This window comes from Pteropus alecto, unplaced genomic scaffold (assembly GCF_000325575.1).
Source record: "Pteropus alecto unplaced genomic scaffold, ASM32557v1 scaffold131, whole genome shotgun sequence".
Classification (NCBI taxonomy): domain Eukaryota; kingdom Metazoa; phylum Chordata; class Mammalia; order Chiroptera; family Pteropodidae; genus Pteropus; species Pteropus alecto.
The window spans coordinates 8,718,229-8,729,064 of NW_006434709.1; the positions used below are offsets into that span (position 1 = coordinate 8,718,229).

The window sequence follows — 10,836 nt, forward strand, 5'->3', positions numbered from 1 at the left end:
TAAAAACCAATATGTAACTTTTATTCTAAAATATAAATATATTAATTGGTTTTTTTTGATAACATATCATTATAAAGTAAAGAATCATTGTAAATAAGGAAAAAAAATTTAGCTAGTGCAAAGAGAAGATTCTTATACATAGTTTGATTTCTCCTGATGCTTTGGTGATGGCCTTCCAGGACTTTCTGTGACTGTTAAAGACACAAATATATCATTTATATTATGTAAATACCAGTATGTGATCTGCTTTCTTCATTTAAAAAAATGAATACATTAAAAAAATTTTTTTTTTAATTGAAATACATAAGAGAGAAATAATCTTTCTTGGCATGTTTCTCGTAAAAGAACAGTGCAGGAACACATTTGCATACCTGTTATATACTCATATAAATTCTTAAATTTGATTCATTTTAAACAAAGTACATCACTTTACAATAGGCTATACAGAATAAAATCAGCAAAAGAAGAGCATAGGACCAAGTCTGGTAGATCCCACGTACATGCTTCTAAGTGTCCTGTTCCAGTGGCGTCGCACACAACATACTTAATTCTCCCAGCAATGAATGTTACAACGCATGTGGTGTTGTCCACCAGGGAAGCTCTCGAGCCTAGGTGTCCAGGGTTTTTATTGGGGTGAGTCATATAGTCACATAGTATCTGCATAACTAACCACAGTCACTGAAATTTCAGATTCCCAGGTTGAAAGCAGTTATTCAGCATAAACCAAATACAAACAGGTAGTGAGCCACTTTTATCACTTAGGGAAAGTTTTATATCAGAGGAGGGAACTGTTTACCATTCAGGTTTCCAGATAACAGCCAGGGCCAACTTGACAATCCAGCATTTCTAAATGGATAGCAGTCTCAGTCTTAAGTATATTACCTCTTTTCTTTACACTACTCCAGGAAGTTTTTGATCCCAGAACGATGTACCATAGTAGTATTGGAGAGGAGTGAGGGAGGTAATTGGTCCTTTGGTACTTTACCAAAGAAGGTTAAGAAAGAACAAGTGGGAAAGGTGACCCTTTCTCAGGGAGATCAAATTTAGGAAAAAGTACATCTGGATTGTACTTTACATGGTAAACTTTGCACCTCAGTTCGAACTTCACTGGTATAGAAATTAAAGACTTGGTGTCTAAATCCTAACTCGGGCACCTGCCAACTCTGTGACTTCAGAGGGCCTTTGAATATTATCTGGCACCTAAAAGTTCTAATGAGTAATTTGCTGCTTTTGCTGCTATTGTCACTATTATTTTTATTAGAGTGAAATGGAAAACTTAAATAAATGCACAGGCAGTCAAGATAGGGAGTAATGAGTCCTTAACAAAAACTTTTGGTCAGTTAATGGAGTGTAAAATAAAAGCATTGTAGATGGGAATCTGTAAGAATGAACTGATTTAGGTATCAAGAGGGAGGGAAGGTAAGAGTGATAGTGATCTCCACCCATTCTCTTTTCTCTAAAAGAAATGATCGTTGGGAAGACTTTCGGACGATAGTATATGATGCCACTTTAAGTTTTTAAAGTCTTTTAGTAAATTGTAGATTGTCATATAACCTAGTTTATGTAATGTACTTGGTCTTTTTCTTTTTTCCAGGAATTCTTAAGAGATATCTTCAATCTCCTGTTTTTGTTGCCTAGTTTAAAGGATAGACAGCAGCCAAAGTGCAAATCACATTCTTCAAGAGCTGCTGCTTATGATTTGTTAGTAGAGATGGTAAAGGGATCTGTTGAGAACTACAGGCTAATACACAACTGGGTTATGGCACAACACATGCAGTGTAAGTATTCTTTTCCTTTAATCTTTCTATACAGAAATGACATTTTTAGAGGGCATGATTTAATAAAAGAATTTGCTGTTCATACACTTTAACATTGTAAATTGTTGTTGCTAGGATGTTACAGAAGTTAAAAAGTAAAAATTTTTTAAAAATACAGTTGTGACAGTCCTTTGAATTTTTAGGAAATGAATTAGTTTTACTATGTGTTCTTACTAATTTTAAAAATTACTGTGTATAATATTTTATATATATTAACTAAATATGTAATGGAGGTAGGTAGTGTCTATTAATAAAAACAGAATACATTATGTTTAATAGTTTGTTGGTGGGGGGTGCATCTTTTCCTCCCTCTTTTTTCAGCAGCTCATGCACCTTATAAATGGGACTACTGGCCTCACGAGGATGTCCGTGCTGAGTGTAGATTTGTCGGCCTGACTAACCTTGGAGCTACATGTTACTTGGCTTCCACTATTCAGCAACTTTATATGATACCTGAGGCAAGACAGGCTGTCTTCACTGCTAAGGTACAGTTTCCTCACTTTAAAAGTTAAAACTAAAAGTCAGATTTTGTTGATAAATCTTGACTTTTTTCCAGTTTACTAAACTATTATGAGAAAGTAATATGTGAATTAAAAAAGAAAATTTGATTACGTAACTAGCTAACTCATGTTTTAATTATTTTTACATTTCAGTAGATTACTACTAACATTGTAGTATAACTTATTTCTCAAAGGAAAGCATAGTTGTGGAATATACATACTGAATGTATACAGTGACATGGTATTGTCAGTAAAAATAAATACAAATTTTAATTATATAGAAAATAAGCAAAGCATAAAGCAAAATAGGAAAATAGTACCAAGATCATTAAACTTGTTTCTTTAATATTTGTCCCAAAGTAAATTTGATTGCAGGCCTAGTTGTTTGGGTAAGCTCTGCTTTGTTATTTTCGTTATTTGTTCTTTCTAGTTTTCATTCTTTTTTACCGTGGACTATTTTCAGTTTGTCGCTTAGCACTGCTTTTAAAATTTCTTGGAAAACTTTCTTTATGCTTGCACTTGAGTTTTTGTTTTCCTCCATCATGTCATCTTGATGTCCTGGCTCCCCACCACCCCCAACAAAGTATTGCAATTCTTTATATATCTCTATTCAATTCTTAATATGTTTAAGTTAATGCTTTAAGGCTTCCAATTTATAGTATACTCAATGAGTTTGCTTTTTGGCTTCAGTTACATTGATGTTTTTAAGTTTATCATCTGAGACATTATGTTTAGAAATAGTTGAATAATTGATTTCATTTAGCATATGGAAATTTTGTGACTAAATTTGCTGGTCCTAGCTGCATAAATTTGTAGAACAAGTTATTATCAAAGAAGCATGTTTTCAGTAATTTTCTTTTTAGCTGATGATTTAGCCATACTTGTTTTTCTCATTGTCATATTAATGACCACCTTTTAATCATTAGCCTTGTCAGGAATTAGTATATATTAACAGAAAGAACAATCAGATCTGCTAATTGTAAGTCTCATAAATGGTATTTTTGGTTAAGAACTAAATTTAGATTTGTCTCTGCATCAAAAATACAGAATAGAATTTGACTTGACTTTGGAAAGTACTCTAGTTAATGGGCACTTGATTATTAAATGAAAATGTTAGTTATTTTTATTCCCTTTTCTGATGTTCACAGAAAGCTTATAGAAAGCTACATATATTTTAATTGTGGTAAAATGTACACAACATAAAGTTTACCATATTAGCCATTTATTTATAAGTATACAGTTCTGTGGTATTAAATACATTCACATTGCAATCATCACCTCCATCAGTCTCCAGAATTTTTTTACTATTCCCAGCTGAAACTCTGTACCCATTAAATATTTAACTCCCCATTCTCACTTCTCCTAAACCCCTTGCAACCACTATTCTACTTCCTGTCTCTATAACTTTGACTATTCTGGGTACCTCCTATAAGTCAAATCATAACAACATTTAGTCCTTTGGTAACTGGCTTATTTCACCTAGCACAGTGTCTTTAAGGTTCATCCATGTTGTAATATGTTTTAGAATTTCCTTCCTTTTTAAGGCTAAATAATATTTCACTGTATGTATATACCACATTTTGTTTATCCATTTGTCAGGGGACACTTTTGGTTTGCTTACTCCTTTGGCTATTATGAATAGTGCTGCTATGAACATGAGTGTACAAATACATATTCAAGTCCTTGCTTTCATATCTTGTGTATATGTGCAAAATTGTAATTGCTGGATCATATAGTAATTCTGTATTTAGTTTTTTTGAGGAATCACCATGCCATTTTCCAATGTAGCTGTGCCATTTTACATTCCTATTAGTAGTGCAGAAGAATCCCAATTTCTTCACATCCTTGCCAACATTTGTCATTTTATGTTTTGTTGATAATAGTCATCCTAATGGGTGTGAACATGTATTCTTTTAAGTAGTAAATACATACATATATGTAGGATATAGATTTATTTAGAAATTGCACATTTAATAAAATATCCTTGGTCTGACTTGATTTTAAAGAATTCAGTCACTTCTGTTCTATAGCCAACTAATACTTTATTCTCCAATAATGAAAATATAAATCCAGGTCTTCATTCCTGAACACTTTTGTATTCCAGATTATTAACAATTTGCATGTATTAGATATTTATATAGTGGAAAATGTCAGTTTATGTGACTATTCTCATAATTTCATGGAAAATGCGACCTACTATATGCCAGGAATATACTGTAATTATTTTTGCCAATTTGATTACTTTTAATTCTTATTGCCTTAATATCATATAATTTTATGATAGCTATATGTTGAACAGATCTCAATTTCAGTGTCCTTATCTTGTGTCCACAGTTGAATATATGCTCTTAAATAACAGCCGTATTACTTGCACTCAACACAAATAAGTAATGTATGCTTTTGGCATATAGGAAGCCTATTCCATGAGACTATCAGAGCTTCTTCAAAATTATGACAGGTAGTAAGATAATATTTCAGAGATTTATTTTAATATTTAAATGAGATATGGTATATCTAATAACTATCTAGCATGAATGTGGAACTCTCCTATAAGGCTGGTGTTCATTACTAAATCTCTAGTGAATGAGTCTAGCCAGATTCCTGAATCTCAGTTAATGATATTTGAAATATTTAGAGGATTTTCAAAGCTCTTGGCCAGTATTACTCTACAATGTTAAGGATCTCCTCTTGTTCTAGAAAAAAATAAAGGTATGTGACTTGATGAAGGCAAGATATCATTTTTTTAATGTGTGAATTTATTGTAGAAAACAGCTTAGTTGCACACCTAAAATGTTTTTTGTTTTTACAAAATCACCAACTTTTAAATCAGCATTGCACCAAAGAGTGTTGATCTGGGAAGCAATTTTTTAAAGATCTTTTTATTCACCTTTCTTACATAGTAGTAATGGCAGTATTTATATAATGAACAAAATGCTCCAATTTTTAAAATGCTAGAATTGCTAAAGAAAGAATATACCGTATCTATGCTTTTTCTACACATAGCTGTAAGAATGAAAAAAAATAGTGTTAAATACATTGTAATACTTTCTTGGAATGTCTAATTTACTGCCATCAGTATCTTTTAATGAAAAGTTTTCTTTTGACTTCCAGTATTCAGAAGATATGAAGCACAAGACCACTCTTCTGGAGCTTCAAAAAATGTTTACATATTTAATGGTATGTTTGAGAATTGTGTACAGAAAACTATTTAGAATATACCATTTTGACAAAGCTGAAAACATTAAATGGAGTTCATTTGTATTGGCTTTGTCCTGAATGGTTACTCTTAATTGATCAGTTACTGGTATTTTTTGTTACAATAACTTCTAACAGCTATCAATCTACATCCTGTTATTTGTCCTTTGAAGAATCTCTTGTATCTGATCCTTTTCCTGTCACAGGGTCACCCTCCTTAGGGTTAGAGTTTTCTGACTGATTTCTCTTTGTCTTTCTTAATCCCCACTCCCAAAACTATAAAAATAATCCATTTTTTAAAATAGCAAATATTACTTCCCTGTTCTTTAAACTCTTCAGTGGTTCTTTATTATGAATAGACTAGTATTCAGATTCATTAACATTGTACCTATTCTCTGTGATATTTGCTCCCTCCCTTCAGCTTCCTCCCCATATTCAGCCTCACCTTATAGTAACTATAAGCCTTTTGAAGCCCATCACCCTGTTGCTTCATCACTTGTGCAGTTATTTATACCACTTCTTCCTGTAGCGCTTTTCTCTCAGCACTCTTCTCTTCCTTTGTCATCCTTCAAGAATCAAGATGGTTTTCACCTCTTAAGAGACTAAAGATTCCGTAGTGTCTTCAAGTCACCATAAATAAATCTATCATGGTTACTATTTGTATTTGACAGTTACTTGTCTCACCTGTTAGAATCTTGGGGACAGAGATTATATCACATTTATTACTGTATTTTTTTTAGCTTCTCATTCTTAATAAGGATGCAGTAAGTGAGATTTTAAACAAAATAGTCATTCCTTCATTCTACTTTTAATCTCCATTTTACAGAGTTGAAACTTCATCTGAACTGACAAAACAGAAAACTGTAGGAAAACATATTCAGCCTGCAAAGATTTTATATTTTATGCTTCACAATACTAATCCATGTTCTTTGAATCTCAAAATTCTCCCTAGAAATTCCTAGATTTAAAAAACACAAGTTTTTAAATTTAAGATAATATGAGCATCTTTGGCACCAAGACTATTAAACTGAAAAATGCGTGGATATCAAACAAAAATGAGGGAAAAAAGGCATTTAAACCTTGGTAGATTTATTACCTGTTTTGGTGTTTATTCATGAAACTTGCGATAATTTACTTATTTTTATTTAAGACTTAGATTTGTTTGATTGTTTTTTATTCCTTTTTTCCATACTCACCCCCACTTTTCCTTTACAGGAGAGTGAATGCAAAGCATATAATCCTAGGCCCTTCTGTAAAACATATACCATGGATAAGCAGCCTCTGAATACTGGCGAGCAGAAAGATATGACAGAGTTTTTTACTGATCTGATTACCAAAATTGAAGAAATGTCTCCAGAACTGGTTAGTACCAGAATACTGAAGTTTCTTTGAAATTTGTACAGATTCTCTCAACTTTACTGACTTTTGTTTGTAATTTTTTTTATAGAAAAATACTGTCAAAAGTTTGTTTGGAGGTGTAATTACAAACAATGTTGTATCCTTGGTAAGTATTCTACCTGTTCTTTGCTTTTTGGAAATCTTAATATATATTTTAGTTTATTCTGATTAATTAACCAATTTTTGACTGTTGGTTGGCCAGGATTGTGAACACGTTAGTCAGACTGCTGAAGAGTTTTACACTGTGAGATGCCAAGTGGCTGATATGAAGAATATTTATGTGAGTGATATATATTTTTAGACTTTTTTCCTGCTTTTAACTATTTGTATGTAGCAGATTTGTTTGTCATCTTGAGAGAAAATTAAGTTTCATATTTTCATCTATTTTCTTCATTCTTTACTTCTCAAATAAGAATTAAAGGTAGACCACAAAGCTAATTTTTCCTGATCAAAATTTAAATACTTCGCTTTTGAAAATTTTAGTAAGAGTCATAGAGCATTTTGTCAATAGGAGGGGAAAACTGATTTTTTACTGAAATTAAAATTTTACTTTTTAAAAAAAATTTGTTTTCCTCTATGCATTCTATCTTAATTGTAATTAGTGATTTTTTTTTATTTTTGCATGCTGTAAACAATAATATGAAACTTAAATGTGGCTTTCTACACAGGAATCTCTCGATGAAGTTACTATTAAAGATACTTTAGAAGGTGACAACATGTATACTTGTTCTCATTGTGGGAAGAAAGTACGAGCTGAAAAAAGGTATGTTTTTGAAATGCAGCTTTTATCATTTGATAAATTATCAAATGGACGTAAAACACAAACCTATATAAATTAATATTAAACTTTTATGAACATTATCTGATTAAGGTTGAGGTTGCCTGCTTGGAGCTTATATTCATTCAGTAACTTTTCCCTCAATTATTGAAGTATACTTTCAAACACTCAAAATTTTTTCAAATTTTTTGTCTCTAATTATATATTTAGCAAGGCTTGTCTGATAGCTTAGCTCTCTGCTCTGTACTCAGTGGAGCATAATAGTCTATTCATGAACTGAAAGCATCCTTCTCTAAATTTGTAAAGTGAGAGATTTTTTTCTTATGAGCCAGCCATAAGGTGGCCAGTTTAGGACAGAGTAGTTGGGTAAAGATATTTCAGTTCTACAAGTGAATATTGAATGACAAATAGAAATTAGATTGAAAGAGTATCTTATTAAGTTAGTTCCTAGGAACGAAAACAGAGAAATAGAAATGACCTTATATGGGTAAGAAGTTCAGGATTAATCTAGCCTGCTTCATTCAGGTAGAGGATTTGCAGTGACTAGTAAAACAAGATTGGTAATGTACAGTGACATCAAATGATTTAACATCTAGATTTTGGAATTATCTGCATCATCAATTGAAGCCATCAGAACATCCACCTGAGAAAGAACATAACTGATGCGAAGAATAGAGACAAGCCAGCCTAAAAGTACAGAGGAAAAAGTGACGGAATCAAAGCTAGGAAAGAAAGAAAATCAGGATAGGGTAGTAACCCAGAAATTGAGGAAGAAAATCTCAAGAAGAAGATATTTAATTGACGATATAGTTTGCAGAGATGGAGAAAAATGACAGCTGAGTAAAAGCATTGGGTTTTCCAAAAGTAGTTTAGTTGGATGTTTTGTCAAGTTGTAGCAATAGAAGCAGAATTGTCAGGGTACATGGCATCAAGTATAGATCATTCATTTTAGAAGTTTGACCAAAAAATAGCAGGTAAGATAGTCTCTAGAAAGAACTGTGGGATCAAACAGAGTAATTCTCTAGATGAAATAGATCGGAGTATCTATTTCATCAGAGAATGAAAAGCCATTGCTTCAAATTGCTTAATAGAAGATTTCTCCAGGTAAATATGCATTTGAAAGGAATGGTATTCTTTTTCTCAGTCTCTAAAATGAAGTCATTTGCAAAACAGAAAGGTGGTAGGTGGACATAATTGAAAGTATAACTGCTGGCAGTTACAGGGAGAAGACAAACTCATCTGACAAGAGTTGGGTTAGGGGTAGGAATTAAAGACTTGAAACATTCCCTTCTTTTAGCTAATGTGAGAGTGGTGGGTGTGGGTGTGGGTGTGGGTGGGTGGGTGGGTGTGTGTGTGTGTTCCTTCGTTCTAATCTCCCAAGCAAAGTGTTATTCACTCTTTTGTATTCTTACCATCCTTTCAGATGTCTGTAATAACAGTAAATGTTTAACAAAAGTGGGCTGAGGATCATATACTGCTCTATCTTAAAACCTCTGGTTTTCTCAGCTATTGATTCTTTCCTGAATAATTTTATCTACCACCATAATATTAATCTCCGTTGATATGCTAATGATTCCCAAATTATCTTACGTAAGTCAAAATATTGTGCTGTGCTTTTCCAGCTGTTTTACTTGTGTTTTTCATAGATTTAGTAGGTTTATAACATAAATTCTCATCACTTCAGATGTGTTTGTCTTTTCATCCTATGACTTAATCAGTGGTCCCACTGTACACCACAAATCTTTTGGTGAGTTTTAGCTTTCAGGAGAAAGTTCATACTCACATTACACACAGGCCCTTCATCATTTGACTCCTTTATACTTCTGTAACCTCATCATTTATTTGTCAGTCTCTCAAATAATCAATAATGATGAGTTTTTTAGACTTATTTCCTGTTTGTGCCATCCTTCCCATCTTCTTTATTTCCCTAAATTCCTTTATTTTAACCTCTTGCTTTAAACAAATTCTCCTTTAAACTCTAGATAGTGAAGTATTATTTCCTGAAATTCTTATTTGTTATAAATTCAAGATTTTATATATATTTTGTTTAAACCAAAATTTTGGTTTTTTAAACTTGAACTAGCAGTATGTCTGCTGTAAGATTTTGGTAACCAGTTAACCTGTTGCTGTTGTTGTAATATCAGGCAACACTTTTTTTTTTTTTTTTTTTTTAATTTTGGGCTCAGATCAAGTGTAGAAACCTGCATAGTTATAAAGGTCAGTAGTAAAACCTTTTTATCATTGCTCAGAACTAGTTAACCTTTCATGTGCACATATCCATCACCCCACCCCCAGTTGCATTCAGCCGTTATTAGCAAGTCTTCAGTTATCCACTGTTACCTTTATAAACAAACATACACACACATACACACTCAGATATAAGTCCTTATTGTTGTAAATTACTTGATATTTTTGCATCTCAGAACTACAGAGATCCTGCATCACATAGATTAGAAGGACTTCTAATGCTCAGATTTGGCTATCTTCAGGGCAACACTTATTGAATAATACGTTCTAAGCAGCGTTCTAGAAGTTGTAGAGAGTATGCACTTTTAACTCAATTTTACAAATCAGGCATTAAGCTCAAAGATGTTAATTAACTTGTGTAGGGTCATACATCATCTAGTAAATGATACAGCCAGACTTTGCAGTTCTAGTTCAAAAAAAAAAATAAATACTTCAATCCCTGTTATTTAAGGTAGAAAAGAAAACTCTGAACCATAGACTTCTTGCCTTTGAAGTACAATGTGATTCCTTTAATGCTTCCATACGGTATCTTTAGATATCTTCATGATGGTGTTTAATATAGTCTACTTTGTAATTTTTTGTTTATTTTTCTTATTTAGACATAGGAAAGCCCTTTCAGAATGCAAAAAGTCATGTAAGAGGGCTGGATATATGTACATATGTGTGTATGTATGTGTGTTCCCCTCTTACATGATTGAAGTACTTTTAAAAGACAATTTTAAACAAAAGATATTTTTTCCTTTTTCTTTCTGTCTTTCAGGGCATGTTTTAAGAAATTGCCTCGCATTCTGAGTTTCAATACTATGAGGTATACATTTAATATGGTCACGATGATGAAAGAAAAAGTGAACACACACTTTTCCTTCCCATTACGTTTGGATATGACACCCTATACAGAAGA

The 10,836-nt window shown here is 32.4% G+C and overlaps 1 protein-coding gene and 2 non-coding genes across 3 annotated transcripts in view; 1 reads left to right on the forward strand and 2 right to left on the reverse strand.

Moving 5' to 3' along the window:
* USP34 (ubiquitin specific peptidase 34) overlaps positions 1-10,836 on the forward strand; it is a 202,965-nt gene that overhangs the window by 145,420 nt on the left and 46,709 nt on the right. Inside the window, exons 42-49 of the mRNA XM_015587514.2 lie at positions 1,595-1,778; positions 2,142-2,302; positions 5,429-5,494; positions 6,728-6,874; positions 6,960-7,016; positions 7,113-7,190; positions 7,579-7,673; positions 10,696-10,835. Of these exons, the coding sequence (XP_015443000.2) occupies positions 1,595-1,778; positions 2,142-2,302; positions 5,429-5,494; positions 6,728-6,874; positions 6,960-7,016; positions 7,113-7,190; positions 7,579-7,673; positions 10,696-10,835 (928 nt within the window). The remainder of the gene's footprint in view (positions 1-1,594; positions 1,779-2,141; positions 2,303-5,428; positions 5,495-6,727; positions 6,875-6,959; positions 7,017-7,112; positions 7,191-7,578; positions 7,674-10,695; position 10,836) is intronic.
* Positions 9,866-9,935, reverse strand: LOC112478107. The gene has a single exon (XR_003045708.1). It is a non-coding gene; the product is annotated as a small nucleolar RNA U2-30 (small nucleolar RNA).
* On the reverse strand, positions 10,106-10,176 carry LOC112478108. Its single transcript, XR_003045709.1, has one exon. It is a non-coding gene; the product is annotated as a small nucleolar RNA U2-19 (small nucleolar RNA).